Source organism: Planococcus citri, chromosome 1 (assembly GCF_950023065.1).
Source record: "Planococcus citri chromosome 1, ihPlaCitr1.1, whole genome shotgun sequence".
In the NCBI taxonomy this organism is placed as follows: Eukaryota; Metazoa; Arthropoda; class Insecta; order Hemiptera; family Pseudococcidae; genus Planococcus; species Planococcus citri.
The window spans coordinates 42,828,230-42,847,038 of NC_088677.1; the positions used below are offsets into that span (position 1 = coordinate 42,828,230).

The window sequence follows — 18,809 nt, forward strand, 5'->3', positions numbered from 1 at the left end:
AAGTACTTTTAACAATAATGACTAATGATGATGCATGATACTGTCTTAAAAAATAACACATATCTGCAGCACATGTAAAAAAAAAAAAAATAACACTGGCATTACAAAAAGAAAAGACAAATTATTCATTACTATTTGCATAAATACATAAAAGCGATTATTCTATCAAAGACAAAATACTTTTATAGATAGGCTACCTATCTACGACGGTATAATAAACTAATCACACGCAGGTACGTCTACGTACATACATAGCGAGCAACATACGCACATAATACGCTGTCCTCTTATATGTATTATAACGCTACACACGATTAAGAAACAGAACTTACATCACAGAAATATAATTATAAGATTCAGCTAAATTTTCGCCCAATGAAACTTCACTGTAGATCAAATGCATCGATATATCGTATTCATGAAGCATTAACTACCATCAGTCGCGACGGAAGACCTGCGCCTTTTCTGGGCAACTTTCAAGCCACCAGCTGCCGTTAATCCTTGATGCAGCTGTAACTGATGAGCTTGCTTTTGTAGAGCGAGTTGTAATTGCTGTTGGGCAGTAACACTAAGAACTTGGCCTTGACCACCAGATTGTTGTTGAACGACTATAGAATACACAAATCACGATCAAAACGTTTCAATCAATCGTAATATTCGTAATTATCTACAATCACATACCGGCATTAGGAGACACAGCTAATCTAACGCGATTTGCGTTCAACAAACTACGAGCAGCCATTTGTTTTTGTACCGGGGTTCCTAATTTATTACGTTGCACCGAACCGATTAGCTGTAGTTGTTGAACAGTTCCGGCTTGCACCTGTGAACATTGTTTTATGGCATTAATTTTAAAAATGTTAACTACTCGATTTGGTTCATATCCATTTTAAATTAAAACTTACATTAGTTACCGTCGTAGCATTCGTTACAGGTCGAAGTGCTGACGTTTTTATACCACCACCTGCAACATTATCGAAAAAATAAGAAAAGTTGAATAATTATAAACAAGTCCAATTGAAAAATAATCAAATCGTCTCCACGTACCAGCATTCGAATTGGCAAAAATTACGGAAGTTCCAACTACATTCGATAATGTGGTAACTGCGTGAGCGTTCTAAGAGTATGAAAAAAAAATCGTTCGCTAGTAAATGCGCAAAAACACGAGGTATTAGCTTGAAAGAGACTACCTGAGATAGAGCATCCAGATAGGAGTTGGTACCCTGATCACCTACATTTAACGATAATGTAATAGGAACTGCCATTCCAGGAATCGACACCTGTAAAAAAAAAACCAATCCGATTCAGATGATATCTTATTTACAAGTACGTAACTGTTGATATTTATTCTTTACCTGAACATTTTGCACGCCCACGTTAGCATTCGTAGGGTTAGTAACAATGGTAGCATTGGTAGCAGATGCAGAAGCAGGTTGGCTCACAGCTGTCGCCGTAGATCCTATCCGTTCAACCAAACTCAAACCTTTTGCAGGATTCGAAATCGTACTATCCGTAATTGGCGTTCCTGTAGACAACAGTAACAATAATCATCAAGATATTTCAATCGCCGGAGTCATCACATCGAAAACCCCCATCATACCTGATAGCAATGCAGATAAGGCAGACACGGGTAAGCCTACGCTGGTTTGAGCTGTTGCTTCTGGGTTACTGGCTAGACGCATTATTTTCTGAGCTTTTCCCGCAACAATGCTATCGCTAGTAGCGTTCAACTGAATACTGTTCAAAGAAGTTGCTTTATTCATAGCGCCGATATTTTGTGAAGCATTGGTATTACTAACAAGATGGACACTGCCTGATGGCAATGCTTGAACGTTTCTCGCTAATTGAATAGTTCCTATCGTCGGGGCAGCAGTTAATGTACCAGCTAGAGTTTGCAACTCAGCGGTCGATAAATGCGTACTAGTGTTTGCATTAGCTTGAGTTGTACCAATGGCTTGCATCTTGGCGCAATTCATCGTTTGCGTTTCGCCAACTGTTTGATTATTAACATTATTAACCGCCAAGGACTGAAGACCAGCTACCGAAACGTTCCTTCTGTTGTTGGTTTTCAAGCGAATAGCGTTGGCAGTTTGCACATTGCTATTCAGTAAAGACTGTACAGCTGATAAGTTATGCATATTATTGCTTATCTGTATGTTTCCCGTCGAGGTCACGTTCACTGGTTGAATGTTATTCATCAAAGATGCTGTTTTTATATTGCCTGGTGTTATTACACGACCTGCAATATTTTTCATGGTTCTTGGTTGTATCACAGGAGTTGCCTGATTTGTTAACGATGAAAGCGATAATCTAATTACAGGTTGAGCGTTAATATTTGAAGCTACACTAGAAACATTGGCTGCTGCCGCAGCGATAACTGTAGCATTGGCGATACTTGACTGCGTAGGAGATTGATTAGCCGGAATCATTCTACCACCGTTTTGCATTTTCAATCTTTTTGCTACTACTCTTTGACCAGCAACATTTACTGTATGGTTAGTATTCATGTTTCTTGCATTTGGCGTCGATGTTAACAAATTACTCAAGTTAATATTAGTAGAAGACGGAGAAGATGACGACGATGGTGACTGAGCCGACGAACTGGCCAGCAAACTCAAAATCGTAGAGTTATTTCCATTTATAGAAGGTAACACAGCGGAGTTTCCTGTTACGTTCACAGCCTCTACTAGAGAAACATCTGCAATAAATCAATTGGAGTTATGAGTGATGAAAAATCCAACGTAAATCATGTAACACCTCATTAACGAACTAACCATTTGTTGCAGTTTGATACTGCATCGTGGAAGTTGGTGTTTTTGGCAAAACAGCTGTCATGATTCTTTGAGGAGACACCGTCTACGAAATGAAATACACATTAAATTAACCACAAAAAGCTTAATAAAACTGCAAGTTAACGAATGGTAAATTACCTGCGACGTAGACGGACTATTCGTAATGTTTTCTTTCTTATTTAATAGAGACGTATACTGCGGTACAGGTTGAGATATCACTCCATTAACTACATTCGATTGTTGCATTTGCATATGTTCTTGAATTTGAGCTTTGAAATTCGCAATAGCTTTAATTTCCTGTTGCAACTGTTGATTTTGTTGTCTTTTGTGCTGCAAAATTTGATGTTGCAATTGCTGCTGTATTTGCATTTGTAAATGTTGTTGATCTCTTATCAGCTGCAATTGATTTGAGTTCATAGGATCCGACGAAACACCTATCTGTTTCATAACATTTGGCAAATTAGTTGGTTGCGAAATGATTTGCACCTTTTCGACATTACGAGCTTTTGGTACGCTGATAACACTTTTAACTTTATTAGTATCGTTCCGTGAATCTGAAAATGTCTGTGAAGTAAAAATTATTGATTAATTTTCTCGCAAACATTACGGAGTGCTGGAAAATAAATATCAAAGGAAATTACCTGCCACGAAACTAAAGTATCAAGTCCAAGAGATTTAGATTCGATTGGAACCAATTTGCTGCCCTCCATACGTAAACCAGATGTAACGAAAACTTCAGCAGGTTTTCCTGCAACTTTGTGAGTGAAATTGATTCGAATTTTCCCTCGCTCCGTGTAAACATTGGTGAATTCTAAAACGTATCTAGTGGCAAGTTCGTGTGTACCCAAGGGAAAACTACAACAATGATAAGAAAAATTTACAGTAACCAATAGAAAAATCATTATGTTCAAGATTGAAGAAAATTTATCAATACCTGTAAGATATGTTATGAAAACCACCAGTCGGTAACTCACGACTTTGTTGTATTTCACCAATATACTCATAATCCGCATTCCTTTGCGAAATCGTTAGTTTAATCATGAATTGTAATCTAGCTTCGTCTCTAGTTTCTATAATATATTCCTCGATAAGTTTTGAATTGAATATACTTTGATTAGTGTCAGTAGGACGTTCGATTGGTTTTGCTAATTCTAGAACGGTACGGGCTGCTTCTGTCAAAAACTCATCACTTACAGGACATTCCTGCAATAAAAATAGGCAATTAGTAAAGTTTTACATATAATTGGCATAATCTAATTTGAATACACGTAACAGAATTTACCGGAAGAAGTTTTCTGGGTATTTTTAGTTTGGGTACTTGAGCGGCTTTCTTCTTAGCAATGAAATTTATCAGATTTGACACGGGCGGAATACATTTCGTCAACTGCTCTTGCCGCTTCTTTTGAGCGATTCCAAGCAGCGTGTGTTTTCGTGCTTTGAATTTTAATTTATGAGTATTGAAAAAATACTTGGAATAATGCAATTTCTGATTCGCAATAGCTAAACTTGGATTAGGATTTAAGCACAAAGGACCATAATTGGCTAACACTAATGTTTTTTCAAGTTCCAATTTTGCACTGATTTTATCTTCTACTTTGGATTCTGCCGTTATCGTTTCGTTTACATCATTTATTATGGTCTACACAGAAAAAATTGAACATTCTGTTTACTCAAGAAATAAGGAAATGAAAAACTCATGCTACTAAAATATTTACCAATGCGGATTGATGCAACAGAACGTAGTGTTTGATACAATGAGTCAGTCCAGCTGATTTACGGTAATCTCTAATTTCAGCTATGATACATCCATTGTAATACAAATGAACAACACAGTTGTCGATCATGTTACACAATAAAGGTGGTATTTCTTCATTATCGACATAAGAAAATAGTTGTTCTTCGGTATACGGTAATCTCATGCTGTTGATTGTTTTCTCTGTATTATCACTATTCCGAATGACCACGGATAAAGTGTACCCTTTGTTAGCAGGATATAGATTAAAAATGAGCGTATTCAAACGTTCGCGAATGACTAGTTTTTCTATTAATCGAGAATCCGTCAGTTTTATGTGGTTTTGCTCAACCTAAAAAAAAAAAAGATAAAAAATGTCAACGATAACATAACAATATTTGAAGAAATATTAACTACACGAAAAATACGAACCAAGGGATCCGCCAAAGAAAATGTGGACGACAATTCTTCTTTTCGGATTTCGGCTAGTTTTTGAAAAATGCTGAAAGATTGTCTGCCGTTGTATAAGTTGTTGCAAAATTTTGGAACACACTTCTTCGCTTTATACAATAAACTCTAAGACATTAGAAACATAATTCCATAAGAACTTTTAGATTGATAAACGTTAAGAAATCGTATCACAGCAGTCATAACAAAAAAATGAGTAAACATTTGTTTATATTTTCATCGTGTGCTACTTAGGATTTATAAATGAAATGAATGAAATACTAACTTCAGCTTCTTCAGTGGCAGCCTGAAGATTTTGCATTTTAAGAATACCATTCATGAAAAAAGAGGCTCTTCCGAAGAAGCCTTCCGTGATTCTGATGAGGTTATTTCGTCAATTATCATTTGCCTGTAAAAAAATCAACAACGTAATATTATTTTAGTGATGAAATTATGAGTAAAAAATTCGAAACAAAATCTCATTTACACTAAATTTACACTAAAGAATATTATCATCTGCTAGAAATCTTATCACTAAAAAGTAGAACACAAAAAGTTCCAAATGTACAAAAAGACGTTTCTGTGTTCATCAGATGAGTGGGCAATTTTTGATAAGTGTTGAAATGGAATTTCAATAGTTTACGATCATATAAAAAGAATAGTACATTATCTCACCATACATAGAATTCAATGGTCACAAAATCTTTAATGATGAGCATTGGAAGCCACTAACAGAGCTACAGCAGCTGATCAACGGAATATGAAGACAATAACCACGAATCATTTTACAAACACCAACATATCATGAAGGTTACCAAAAGAGTTCTTTCAAGAGTCAAGTCTAATCTTATCACATCATAGTTTTAAAATGATCAAAATATCAGTCAACATAAAAGCATTTGAACAAAACTTTCGAAACAAGTACACAAAAAATCCAGATTTCCGAAATCCGAAGAATTGAATGAACTCGATTTTGAAAGCAAACCGAACACCCAGATCAAAATTCTCAGTGGTTTGAACTTTCGAAGAAAATTCACGTTTTTCAAGCAGTCTTGTTCTAACCGAATTGAAAAAATTAGTCATCAATTTAGCTGATTGGCTCCACCACGGGCTCTACGCTCGTCGCTCTAGTTCTACAGCTTGAAAATTGATTTCCCATATTTTTAAGTTACTGCCCATGTTAGGAGATTTTTAAAAATACAGCGTTTTCCAAAATTAATTATTTTATGTATTATCGAAATGGAAAATCAAAATTCAAAATCTTTCGGAGCAGATTAACACGTCACGTTGGTAACATTTCCGCTTGCCTGGGCATTAGTTGAGTTTTTCATTTTTATTCATTTATTCATTGTTCGAATAATTTGGTTTTTTTTTGGGTTATTTCATTTTTCCAGTTTCCACACCAATTGGCACTAAATTGTCTAAATTAGGTCATCATTTAAAATTGTTCAATTTCTATTTTACCGTGTACGTAAACTTACATAAGTACATCACGTACATGGACAGGGACAGGTACACTGAAAGAAATTTGTATTAGAATTTGTACTAGACTAGGTACGATTTTTACTATGAATTATACAGTAATTTTTGATTTTTTCATTACTATGATCTATAGAAAAAAACTGTTAAATTTATAGTAAAAATCATTAAATTTTCAGAGTCCACCCAGAATCTCATTATTTATACTAAAAAGTGCCGTAGGTACATCTTTCTCTGTGTACATATACACCTAGGTACCTACCACCTTTTTACTACAGTACAATCTACCCAAATGTTGGGGTGTAATAAACTAAAATAAAAATTGCTGACTTTAATTTTACAAGATTTCTTTGTATACTATTTCTTACTACAAAATACAGAATAGATCTTCAAAGTATTCAGTAAAATCCGATGGGTAAGGATTATGACGGGGGATAGACGATAGTGAATACTGAATATTATTGTAATACTCATTCATACCTACTATTCAGTTCCAGATCAGAATGTCCAATGTTGTGTATAATTATCATGTATGTACATAGTAGATGGAATGGAATCATCGTGCGATGACTGATGTTGATTGCATATATGTATGAAATTAACTTTAATTAAGCATGTTTTTTTACGCGGATTCTTGAAAATCTGTTTTTTAAACACGATTTTGTTAGATTTCAACCACAAACTTTCAAAAGCTTGAAAGTCTTCTCTCTTGAAGTAGGTAATCTCAGTAAAATCCAAATCCAAAATCCTTTTTTAAAATAATTTGATCTGGTGAAGTGTTGAAAGTAAAATGAAATTCATTTTATAATTTAGCCGTGCTAAACTTCCCACCTCATATTACCTATATCTCACATGTCATTCACGTATACCCAATTACCTACGTATGACTATACCTCATTACAAAAACAGCCCTTGTCAGTAATGAAAATTAAAAAACAAGTACATATACCTACTTAATACAAAAAAGAAAAAACCTCTGCCAAAGCACTGAATTTTATTGATACACTGCGTTCAAAGTGATTTTTGTACTAACTTGAGTAGCTCCTGTAACTTTCAGAAAAACAATTGAAGGGCTATAGTTACTGAAGCATCCATACTATGCAATGAAGAACGAAGAATAACACCTCCACAAATTCTTTTGGGTATTTTTTGTAATGAAGAGGTCAGATGAGGAGGATGAAAATCAATTTTCCAGAATCGAATGCCTATATCTATACTTGGTTACTGATAAAAACCTGTTTGGATATCCGGTTTTTCGAATCTAATGATCTATTTTTAACGAAGAATGAAAACAATAATACCTATAATCGAAGCATTATAAATGAAATGATGATACAGATTCATGTTTCATTCACTTATAACGAAGTGTCTAATCATCCATCAATGCACTTTTTTACTAACAATTCTGTTAGGTACTATATGTAGTGTTACTTGCTAAATTATCAAGAAAAATTGAAAACAAAATGCACACATTCTCTACTCAAAGCATCGACCTTGTAAAAATAATCTTGTTGCCTCCTCTAATAGACCAATTGTGTATATGGATTCTAACGTAACGAAATGTCACCAACATCTCACCACTACTAACACAACGTTTTACACGAAGTCTAATGTACTGGGTTTGGGAATGGGAGTGCGCATGTGCGACTTGAGAAGAAGAGGCGAGAGGAGGCGCGTCATCTGGTTTGTCGTTGTTATCTTCCCCTCTCTCCGAGCGGGTAACCTAGGGTAACCGGCGCATGACTATTTCCATTCCCAAACCCAGTACATTACACTTCGTGTAAACCTTTGTGTTAGTAGTGGTGAGATGTTGGTGCCATTTCATTACCATTGCACAGTTGGTCTATTAAGAAGTGAACATAAAGCGAACTGAATAAGCTGCAAGGTCGATGACTCAAAGCTATAACATTTTTGTATTATTACAAAAGTTACAAATAAATAGGTACTCCATTAAAAAAAAATGCAAAAATCAAAGGTAAAAACAGATCATGAAAAAAAAAGTATAATGAAATGAGCTTTTCAAAATTATTCAATCTATATATACATGGAATACAAAATTTATCCTAAGTAAATTTATTCATACATTTTCGATTCAACCTACAGCTTCATCAAATCGTCAACTTTAATCAATAAACAGACAAATAATCTGATGTATACAATCATGTATAAAGTGAGCAACATAAGGTAGGTATTGTAAATATGGAATGGAATAAAATATAAATAAGGTAAATTCACGAAAGTAACTTGACGAAACTTAAATCCTCACGTTATCGCACACGAAACCTACTCGATCTCGAGGAATAAGTCTAAGTTCACTGCCATGTTTCAAAAATATATTTCCTGCCGTATGCTGTGGATTAATTCCTATGCCATCATTCGTAATTATAGCAGAGGTAGCCGGAGAAACTTTAAATTCTTCAGCTGCATATTTTAATACCGCAGTAAAAGGAGCATCTTCGGGCACATTCAATACTTTAAAAGGCAATTTAGGATCCGAGGTTAGTGTTATTTTAAACGTCACTTTCGTTACCGAAGCAGAACCCATATTCATTAATAGTTGAGATCAATAAGTAAAATATTGTGTACTTCGTAGGTAGTTGTACTTTAAATTTTTGAAAATAGTATAAGAGAACAGTTTTATTATGAATAGAGCTTTAAATTATTTTCCAATGAAACGAAATACGAATTCATTTCGAAAACAACACTACTAAGTACTTTAAATTAACACCTTTTTTAGTGACACGATTACGCACGCAGAGTGATTGATAAAATTGCATCGCAATCGTAAACGTGTACGTGTACTTCGTTGTTGTCAACAAAAGGGACAAGGGTGAACCAATTGAAACACTTTGTGATAACGAAAGTTATCACGAACTAGCTAAACTCAAAAAAGTAAACTATTCATGTCATTTTTAATTTTTTCATAATTTTACTCCAATTAATTTTTTATAAATACGTATGGTAGAATGATCATTAATCCGTTATTGCCGTCCGTGCAGTAATTTTCAAAGGTAAGCGTCGAGCCGCCGCGTTGTCGAGACTTTTTCTCCGAAAATTTTTCAGTGGTCTGTTTGTGTTAGGTAGTTGTTTACGTTGTATTTGTATGGTACCCAGATTGAACGCTAAAGCGTTTTCGCCGCAAACCGTTACAAATTTTCTCTCTTGTCTTGTGAATCCTTTGTGTTCTCAAGTAAATTTTATATGTAGTAAATTGTCTCGTATTTTGATATACTTGATAACTTAATGACACTTGGACAACCTTTTTATTTTGCCACTTGAGTGCAGCGCCGCGTAATCATGCCAGTCGTGTGTGTCTGGGGATCGTAAACATGTTGAAACATTATGGAAAACTTGATTAGAAAAACCAAAAGAAAAACATTGAAATTGATTGAAATTTTGAACCTCTGATGGTCCATAAGGATTGTTAAATGAAAATAAATTCGGTATTTGGGTGAATCGAAAATTTGTTGCTTGAAATTAGTGGGGGAAAATATAAAGATAATTCCGGAAAGGACGAGTAGGTTGAAACCAATTTATTACTAGACGATAAAAATTCGATAAGAGTTTTTTCGGTGATAAAGTTGAATTCCTCAACTTGAAGTAGTTTGAATGATCTCTTCAGCTGTGTGTAACTGACGTAACTGTTCTACTGGGTTAAATTATCATAAAATTTTGACGATTTTTCTATTTATTTTTGTGTAAAATAATTAAAATGCACCTAATCGTAAATTTTCAAAATATTTTTTCCCCTTTATCCAGTGTAAATTATTCATGCGAATGAAATTCAATTGTTTCAGTTCCAGTTCGTTAGTTGTACATGAAACAACACAATTGATCGATGCCTGACGATTGTAAATTTAAGGCAGTAGTATGCCTGAATGCAGTTTTCATTCCATTCTAATGTTCAGAAGAAGCTGAAAGTTTTTGAATAATGAAAGTATGCAGCCTAAGACGTTTGCTAAAGTACACTTTGCTCATATCTCTGACATCGTTTATTACCACGGTGATTTTTCATCTTGTGCGGAAAAACAACCACATTCATCCACGATCTATTCATGATGATTTACCCTACGAAGACAGTTCAGCATCAGCTGAAAAAATTAATTGGCACGATGTGAGTCTTATTGCGGAAGAAGGAAAAAGATCCGGTAAGTACTCGTACTTTTCATTTGAAAAAAAAAGTTCGCTTGTATGTTTTAATGTGAACAATATTTTTTTTTAATTTTGTTTTTATTTTTGAATTAGGAATTGGCGAACATGGCGCAGCAGCTACTCTTCCTCCAAATCATAGTAAAGCAAAGTATGCTGATCTTTATGGTTCGAACGGATATAATGCGTTGATTAGTGATTACATATCAGTCAACCGCTCAGTACCCGATATCAGACATCCTGAGTAATATATTTCACTTTCTATTTACTTACCTTAAAAGTTTATGTGGATAATCGTTTTGAATTAAATTTTTTTTTTTTTTATTCAGCTGCAAGTATAAGAAATATAGAAGCACACTTCCAGATGTAAGTGTTATTGTGCCATTTCATAATGAACATTGGTCAACATTACTCCGTACCATTTTTAGCGTATTAAATCGTTCACCCACTAAATTAATCAAAGAAATCATTTTGGTAGATGATTCCAGTACTAAAGGTAAAATATAATAATATGTTTGAGTTATTCGATCAACTTTATGTATCATTCTATGATTTATTACTTACCTTTACTGATGCGTGATTTTCCAACAGCGCATTGTAAACAACCTTTAGATAAGTACATCAAAGAAAATCTTCCCAGAGTAAAAGTTATTCATTTGAAGAAACGTCAAGGATTAATAAGAGCAAGATTGGCAGGAGCAAAAATAGCTAAAGGACAAGTTTTATTATTTCTAGATTCACATACCGAAGCGAATGTTAATTGGTTACCTCCGTTATTAGGTAATTTTTTATTTCACTTTTTATGCTTTCTCTAGGAATGACTAAATCATCAAAATTTGCTTCAACATTTTAGCATTTGATCAGGAAAGAAAACAATTGAAATAATGAACAATTTTCTGTAATTCAATTTTAAATCAGGCATCTGATCACACTTCAAGTATTCCTCTAATTCATGTAATTGAAAATATTTACTGGACTGCATAATCCATGTATTTAAATTTTCATTTGAAATTTTATCTGTATTGATGAAGTCATTTTCTGTTTTAAGTGAATATGTGCTCATAATATGTACTAGTGTCTTTGACCTCCGTCGTAATTTGATGTTTGTATTGCACATATTATTGTTGTTCAAAATTTATTAGGTCTGATTTTCAACATGTTGTTTTGTTTACTTGTCAATGCCTTTTATAATCAGAAAACAGAGATTTCTATCATTATAGGCAATTTTTCATTCTTTCTATTTTCATGCAGACCCAATAGCCGAAAATTACCGTACTTGCGTGTGCCCATTCATTGATGTAATCGATTACGAGACTTTCCAATATAAAGCTCAAGATGAAGGGGCACGAGGAGCTTTCAATTGGGAATTTTATTACAAAAGGTTGCCTCTTTTACCTGAGGATCGTTTGGATCCTACCAAACCGTTCAAGTAAGATCGTTGTTCTTCCCTTCACTTTTTTATTGCTAATTTGTTCAATTAATTAAAATCGTTCTATGTTTAGGAGTCCTGTTATGGCTGGTGGATTATTTGCTATTTCTGCTCAGTTCTTTTGGGAATTAGGTGGTTATGATCCAGGTCTTGATATTTGGGGAGGAGAACAATACGAATTATCGTTCAAAATTTGGCAATGCGGCGGTACTATGGTTGATGCTCCGTGCTCTAGAGTTGGGCATATTTATAGAAAATTTGCACCTTTCCCGAATCCTGAAATTGGAGATTTCGTTGGCCGAGTGAGTAGTTGACTGTTGTTGATAGATCAACTGTGTTTTGCAGGTTGAATCACTATTTTATTGCAGAATTATAGACGAGTAGCTGAAGTGTGGATGGATGAATACGCTGAATATTTGTACAAACGTCGTCCTGAGTATAAGAAAATTAACCCTGGAGATTTAACCGAGCAACGCAAGATCAGAGAAAAATTGAAATGTAAACCATTTAAATGGTTCATGGAGAATGTAGCATTTGACCTGACTAAACATTATCCGCTTGTTGAACCACCTGATTATGGAAATGGACAGGTAACATTTTATTTAGCAAATACTTTCATTTATCCAGTTGAAATTTAATTTTGTTTTTTTTTCCTTTTTTCTTTTCAAATATTAGATCTCGCCATATGCCTATAGAGACTGGTGTTTGACAGCAAATAAAGAGAATCGCAGCACTGATCTTCAGAAGTGTGATGATAGTAATGACTATGGACTTTACAAGGTAAATGGAAGTTTTTATGTGCATTTAAATTAGATCGTTTCATGAATATAATTTCATTTTTTTCCACAGGAATTCATTCTTAGTTGGCATAAAGATATTCAGGTGAAAGAAACAGAAATGTGCTTGGATGTTTCTTCCTTCGAAGATAGATCTCCAGTCAAATTATACCAATGCCATTTCGATCAAGGAAATCAACTTTGGAGATATAAACTGGTTAGTAATTCGTGTTTTTTTTTTTTTTTTTTGTAAATATTACCGCACATCTGATCTGTGTAAAATTTAAGGAGCTGTTCACTTCTTTTGATTAATTAAACAATAATCAATTTATACGTAATTTCAGAGTTCCAAGCAGTTGGTGTTTGGTTTGAACAAAAGGTGCTTAGAATACGATTTTGAAAAGAAGACAGTATTCGTTTCCACGTGTAATTCAAAATCACGAACTCAAAGATGGCACATAGGTCATGTAAATGAACAAGCTTTGCTCAAATGGAAAGAAACCATACCAATCGTAAATTCTTAGAACTTGAGAGGTAAAATTTGGTGGTCTCTCTGAATGCCAACAATACAAACAAATGTTGCCATATTTTAATATTCGCATTTTTCCATACTTACATGTGGATTTTCCCATTTTATACTATATAAAAGAATTCACAACGATTACTTATCCATTTTCGTCTGTTGTTTTCGTTGTTGTTCAATTAAGTGCCATTTTTAATTTTAATTTTTATTATTATAATGCGCGAATCAATTTGTAATCGATATTTTTGTATGAATTTATAATCATTAAAAGTCATTTTTTTTTATTGAACCTTGTAATACAAAGAGTATTACCCTAATAAATAAGTTCCTTTTGAATGAAATAAGTTGAATTTTAAATAGATTCTTCTCTTTTGTACCAAAATTTGACATTAATGTATGTGATTTATTATTTTCATTTTATAATATATGGAACGTGTATCCAATAGATGTCATTTTTTCATCCGTTCCTATCCTTTCACACTATTGTACAAGAGCCATTCTTGTCGATATAAAGGAATGAATATGACGCGGAAGTAATCTCTTTAATTGATCATATACGTAGTACAATTCGATAATTGAATTGGTCTGGCTTTACGCCACAGTACAATTATTATATCAGTAGTATAAGCCTAGATTGGTGGGGTTGACAATCAGCTATTTAATCATGGCGTAATCGACTGCCAATGCCGCAAATCTGTAATTATCCGTTTCAGATTATTTGCGTACGAATCCTTATTTCATATTCGTGGCTAGAGGGATGAAACCTATCACAATTTATAAAAATTTTTAAATAGTGCATAGGCTTGCATACTCATAATTTACGGTGACTAGAAAAAACTCAAAGTTGAAAACGCTGCGATATAATTTAGATTAACAAACTTACCTTCCTGCTGTGTACATTTTCCGTTTACGCTTACTATGGAAAATTTTACCAATTAGTGTTTCTATACTTGTAAATCTAGAGCGCATCTATACGCCGAGATTCTGTAACGTTATAAAGTTTCGCATCTATGTGTAAGTAAAGTACCTACGTGTAATAATCACATAATTGCGATTGATAAGATCATCGCCACTTAAAAATAATGTGCACATCATTCTTGAAGGTAGCACCTAGTAATTTTAATGTTTGGCTGTACCTATGTGTGAAATTGATGAGGACGAACATTTCTGTTTTGGATTGTGACCGGAAGTTATCAATTACCTATATTTGTGTGTTATTTTTAAAAGGGTGCTTAAATGTATGAAAAAAAATTGATGAGGAAGAAACTGATAAGTCAGCGATGATATATACCTATGAAAAAAAAACACTGAAAAGTCGCAGACAGTTTACTACTCGATGTGTCGATGTGTACCTCATTTTTCTCAGAAAAAATGAAATGAAATTGTCACTTGCCTTTTTAACAGTGAATTGGTCCTGAAAAAATAATTATGTGGATATAGATGAAGGATAAAATTTTTATCGAGTGTGGAATAATGTAAATACAATAATTAGGTCACAGACCAGTACCTATACTTTACATGCACATCGGTAGGTTTAGGTACTTAATTAATTATGACGTATACCTACTTCCGTTTTTAACATGAAGGAATCAGTAGAATATTGAAAAAAAAATTAGAAGTAATTTTAAAATGTGAATGTCTGCGTTTTAACCAATTTAAATGGACGAACATACAGCGTCGGATCAACTACAAGGCAGAGTAGGCAGCCGCTTGCGGCACAAAAAATGGTCTTTGTTATGGAATTTTTTTGAACTGAAAATTTACGCATTGCGCTTCAATTTGAATTGGAAATTGGAGCATTAGATTTGAACTAAACTCAACATTTATTTCATCTTTTGAATTATAAATTTTCAAAAGCTTTTGCCCTCCCCAACTCATTTTTCTATCTCCAATCAAAGTAGGTAGATAGTAGGTACTCGTTTGGAAAATATTTACTCAGATTTTTAGAAATGTTGAGGGCAAAAAATTGACTTCTCACATCAAAAATAATGTTTTATTTCCTTTAGAAAGTTATAAATTTTCGAAAGCTTCCGCCCTCGCTTCGCTCGGGTCAAATTTTCTTAAACTATATTTTTTAAAATATTAAAAGTTCCTAAAAACTATTGATAGAATTTGAAAATGTTGAACTCGTTTCTTCACATCAAGATGATGTTTCATTTTTTGAACTATTAATTTTTCAAAAATTTTGCCCTTTTGCTCGGGCTGATATAGGTACTATGTAATCTATTGAAAAATTCAAATCTTTGGTGTAAAACCATCATTTCCGCAAACTTGAAGCATTGGGTATGTTTGCTTCCAAACCCCCCCCCCCCCACCACAAAAAATGAATAAACAGAAAATTGTCAATAGATAGGTGCGCAAATTTGTCCGCCTCAGACTGCGATTATTACCTACTGAAGATATGCCAAAGTACGATTGATGATCAGTTCTAGAAAGATTCATTATTTTACCAATTTGTTCAATAATTAATTATTTACCTTCGTTTCATCATTCTTTTCTTCATGTACAATTCAGACCATTGCAAAAAAGATTTTCATAAACCTAAACATGTCAAATTTACCTACTGTGCAACCTTGAAAATTTAATACCTACTTAGACCATGTCCTAGTCATTGTTCAGAAACAAATTTTTGTTAGAATTCAAACATTGTTCACCTTTCTAATGTAAGTAGGTATTACAAATATACGAGCTATATTAAAATTTTACGTCAATCATGATCCATGAATAATATACGAGTTATCCCTATTTATTTTTTCCGGTTTGTGGAGCCGAAGGAAGTAAGATTTTCCTCAATTTTTTTCACTTTTATACAAGTCAATTATCTTCCTTGAAGGTTAAACGAATTGCACGTAAATTCTTCGCATATGTAAAAAGATGATACCGATGATGGTGCAATTAGAATTGAAATTAATTCAGCTTACAGTCTGGACGAGTAGATACTGTAAGTATATAAGTAGCTAACATTGAGCAGAGAAAGGTTTCAGTAAAGTGAACATCTTTCCTATCGCGTCTTTCAATTGAGGATTTTGTATTACATTTAGAAAAATTAACGATGAGAGGTTTAATTTTTATTACATTTGTAGTTTTTATTAAAATAGTATATGGTATTGAAAAAGAACAAGCTGTAACAGATTGCATCAGTGAATTATCGATAGCTGAAGGTAAGAATTCAGTTTTCGTACCTAATAATTGAAAAATAGGCACGATTTAGTAAAAAATATGAACGTGAATTTCAGAAGTAAAATCGCATTTCAGAAACAATGGAGAAATTCCTGATGAAACTGATAGCAAAGCAAAGGTTAGTTTATATGTGTAATTTATTACTTATTTGAAAGAGGGCTAAAATGATGCTACTTCATGGAATGGAATGCTATGAAATGTTATAGACACATCTATACACAGGTATGTACTTCCTTACATGTTGGGTAGTAGGTAGGCTTCCTCGCAGTTAGGTATCTCTGTATTGTACATACAGAGTGGCTAAAATTAAAAAGGTCAGTATTCCGATTTTCACCTTTCAAAAAGTTTTAGTTTTTTGTAAAAAAAAATCAATAACTAAGCATCCTAGAAAAAAACTAATGACATTATGTAGATTGGAAATTTAATTTTCTACAATTTTGGTCGACATCATTTTTCCGTAGAATGCTTCGTTCTGCCTCCAGATCGATTTTTATGAAACTTAGTTTGCAAATTTTTCAAAACGTTCATTTCAAAAATGATGTCGAGTAAAATTGTAGAGAATTAAATTTCCAATCGACGTACATAATGTCATTAATTTTTTTTATGTAGTTTTTTTTTACAAAAAACTAAAACTTTTTGAAAGGTGAAAATCGGAATACATACTGACTTTTTAGCCACTGTGTATGTATAGGTATACTAATCCTGATTATCAACTCTGTAAAAGAGGGGTAGAGGGGTTGTGCTTTGAATACTCACATTATTTTATCTCACGGAATGGTGATATAAGTAATAGGTATTATTTAGTGAAATCAAGTGCTTAGTAGGTATCGCAATCCTACTAATGAGCCCCCTCTCCTCTCGAAACTTCGAAAGAAATGTAGGGTAAAAAACTAAATTATACAATCTCGTAGACCAAATTATTTTGTTTGAAAAAAATCAAAACTAATTTTATTGAATTTTTTAGTGGACCTCCACTACGTACTTATGTCTGTGTTCCTGAATAGACCGCGACCAGATAGATAGCATTTGCGAATATTGTGAAAAACAGCTCTAATTTAATGCAAAATGTTCCCCGATACGATACCTTTTGACTTACCTATACCAAATTGATTATTAAGCTGTCTATACAACTCGCCTGAAATGCAGTTTGATGACATTAATATTTTAATTACACCATCACTTTAAATAATGTACTTACTACATAATTTATTTGCAGTGCTTGTTTCACTGTGTATCCAAAAAAATAGAATTGGTAAGTTGAGCTGTAATTTATCCTACATCGTAATGACAGCTTCTAGACATTTTTTGAATTTCAATTTTAAATTTTTTTTTTAATCAGACAAATGAGCAAGGCGACATTGACAAAGATAAAGTTGTCGAATATGTATCGAGTAAATACGCTGATTTGGATAAAACTAAGCTAGAAGCTGTAGTCCTTCTGTGTGCGGAGAGGAGTAAGTAACTAAATGGGCACGTGAATATAAAGCAAATTTCACAATGGAAAATTAAAAATTCTTTTTTTCCTCTCAACTTTAGGTGAAACCGATCCGTGTGAAAAATGGTATGAATTTACAAAATGTCAACTAAAAGCGGTGAGTAATCAATCTGTTCTGATTAGGTAACACTTTACCTGCCTTATCTGTTCTCGTGTAAAAATTAAAAAAAATACCTATGAGTAATTTATTTGAAGTGAAAAAATTACTTATAGGTAATCGGAATATTCTTTTTTAATTGTATGTTGCAGTTCTTGGAATATAAAAAAGGCACAAACAACTAGCTGTCTTCTTTTTTTCATTATTGATGTAGATACCTATTGAAATCGCGTAAGGACAAGGAGTAAACCATGAATTTCTTCGAATTTCAAATCGAATTCATTATCTAGCCTTATAGATCTACTGCTTAAATGTTAAGTTTTATTTTATTTGAAATTTTACTCTTTTTTGCATGAGGTAGATATTTTGATGTTTGTTTTGTTCTTATGTTTTTTCTGTATTTATTTTTTATTAATAAAATGAAAAATGCTTGCTTATAGAGAATAATTTTCTTATGAGTGAGAGCAACTTACTTACCTATGTAATATCATCTATCTACGCAACAGCGGATTTCAAGATTCTCTTACTCAACTTATCTTTATGTTTACCTTTACTTTGACAGAATGGCATTTTTATTTTTGTAAAAAATAAATAACAAAATAACATACAAAACGCTGTTAGTGTTGATGTAGATCATGGTTCATGGTGTTGGTTCACAGTTCACACCTAGATCTCTTTCCATTCCTCCAACTCTGATCTGCCTGTCATGT

General features: G+C 33.3%; 4 protein-coding genes and 1 long non-coding RNA gene across 9 annotated transcripts; 2 read left to right on the top strand and 3 right to left on the bottom strand.

Annotated features, from left to right (window-relative positions):
* Window positions 1-280: 280 nt before the first annotated feature.
* On the bottom strand, window positions 281-6,038 carry Spt20. The gene is made up of 16 exons (XM_065345046.1): window positions 5,647-6,038; window positions 5,258-5,380; window positions 4,957-5,100; window positions 4,508-4,876; window positions 4,075-4,431; window positions 3,727-3,995; window positions 3,434-3,647; window positions 2,931-3,356; window positions 2,775-2,856; window positions 1,601-2,698; window positions 1,356-1,525; window positions 1,191-1,280; window positions 1,048-1,117; window positions 906-964; window positions 682-823; window positions 281-608 (listed from the first exon to the last, which is right to left on the bottom strand). Exons 2-16 carry the CDS (start codon window positions 5,309-5,311, stop codon window positions 427-429), a joined length of 3,726 nt encoding a protein of 1,241 aa, XP_065201118.1. The 5' UTR covers window positions 5,312-5,380; window positions 5,647-6,038; the 3' UTR covers window positions 281-426.
* A 2,398-nt stretch (window positions 6,039-8,436) lies between these two features.
* On the bottom strand, window positions 8,437-9,001 carry LOC135832069 (ubiquitin-fold modifier 1-like). The gene has a single exon (XM_065345055.1). It carries the CDS (start codon window positions 8,999-9,001, stop codon window positions 8,705-8,707), a length of 297 nt encoding a protein of 98 aa, XP_065201127.1. The 3' UTR covers window positions 8,437-8,704.
* Window positions 8,809-13,770, top strand: Pgant6 (Polypeptide N-Acetylgalactosaminyltransferase 6). 5 transcript variants are annotated; one of them, XM_065345051.1, is made up of 11 exons: window positions 8,809-8,948; window positions 10,248-10,598; window positions 10,696-10,843; window positions 10,929-11,095; window positions 11,191-11,379; window positions 11,851-12,028; window positions 12,102-12,330; window positions 12,397-12,618; window positions 12,704-12,808; window positions 12,878-13,021; window positions 13,149-13,770. In XM_065345051.1, the coding sequence occupies exons 2-11, from the start codon at window positions 10,382-10,384 to the stop codon at window positions 13,326-13,328; spliced, it is 1,779 nt and encodes a 592-aa protein (XP_065201123.1). In that variant the 5' UTR covers window positions 8,809-8,948; window positions 10,248-10,381; the 3' UTR covers window positions 13,329-13,770. The 5 variants fall into 5 exon arrangements, with proteins under 5 accessions (XP_065201123.1, XP_065201121.1, XP_065201120.1 ...); XM_065345049.1 differs by lacking the exon at window positions 8,809-8,948 and adding an exon at window positions 9,203-9,342; XM_065345048.1 differs by lacking the exon at window positions 8,809-8,948 and adding an exon at window positions 9,324-9,461.
* An 80-nt stretch (window positions 13,771-13,850) lies between these two features.
* Window positions 13,851-14,526, bottom strand: LOC135832071 (uncharacterized). Its single transcript, XR_010556271.1, has 2 exons — window positions 14,211-14,526; window positions 13,851-14,091 (listed from the first exon to the last, which is right to left on the bottom strand). It is a non-coding gene; the product is annotated as an uncharacterized LOC135832071 (long non-coding RNA).
* A 1,720-nt stretch (window positions 14,527-16,246) lies between these two features.
* Window positions 16,247-18,536, top strand: LOC135832078 (general odorant-binding protein 57c-like). The gene is made up of 6 exons (XM_065345065.1): window positions 16,247-16,488; window positions 16,564-16,625; window positions 17,724-17,759; window positions 17,847-17,961; window positions 18,044-18,099; window positions 18,252-18,536. Exons 1-6 carry the CDS (start codon window positions 16,380-16,382, stop codon window positions 18,282-18,284), a joined length of 411 nt encoding a protein of 136 aa, XP_065201137.1. The 5' UTR covers window positions 16,247-16,379; the 3' UTR covers window positions 18,285-18,536.
* The last annotated feature ends 273 nt before the right edge of the window (window positions 18,537-18,809 follow it).

Coding starts and splice junctions, on each gene's coding strand:
- Spt20 (XM_065345046.1), bottom strand. CDS start 5,311: ATGAATGGTATTCTTAAAATGCAAAATCTTCAGGCTGCCACTGAAGAA. Junction 5,101..5,257: donor CTGCCACTGAAGAAGCTGAA/GTTAGTATTTCA, acceptor CTAATGTCTTAG/AGTTTATTGTATAAAGCGAA. Junction 3,996..4,074: donor TACCCAGAAAACTTCTTCCG/GTAAATTCTGTT, acceptor TTTTTATTGCAG/GAATGTCCTGTAAGTGATGA.
- LOC135832069 (XM_065345055.1), bottom strand. CDS start 9,001: ATGAATATGGGTTCTGCTTCGGTAACGAAAGTGACGTTTAAAATAACA.
- Pgant6 (XM_065345051.1), top strand. CDS start 10,382: ATGAAAGTATGCAGCCTAAGACGTTTGCTAAAGTACACTTTGCTCATA. Junction 12,029..12,101: donor GATCCTACCAAACCGTTCAA/GTAAGATCGTTG, acceptor TTCTATGTTTAG/GAGTCCTGTTATGGCTGGTG. Junction 12,619..12,703: donor CTGATTATGGAAATGGACAG/GTAACATTTTAT, acceptor TTCAAATATTAG/ATCTCGCCATATGCCTATAG.
- LOC135832078 (XM_065345065.1), top strand. CDS start 16,380: ATGAGAGGTTTAATTTTTATTACATTTGTAGTTTTTATTAAAATAGTA. Junction 17,962..18,043: donor CCTTCTGTGTGCGGAGAGGA/GTAAGTAACTAA, acceptor TCTCAACTTTAG/GTGAAACCGATCCGTGTGAA. Junction 18,100..18,251: donor CAAAATGTCAACTAAAAGCG/GTGAGTAATCAA, acceptor TGTATGTTGCAG/TTCTTGGAATATAAAAAAGG.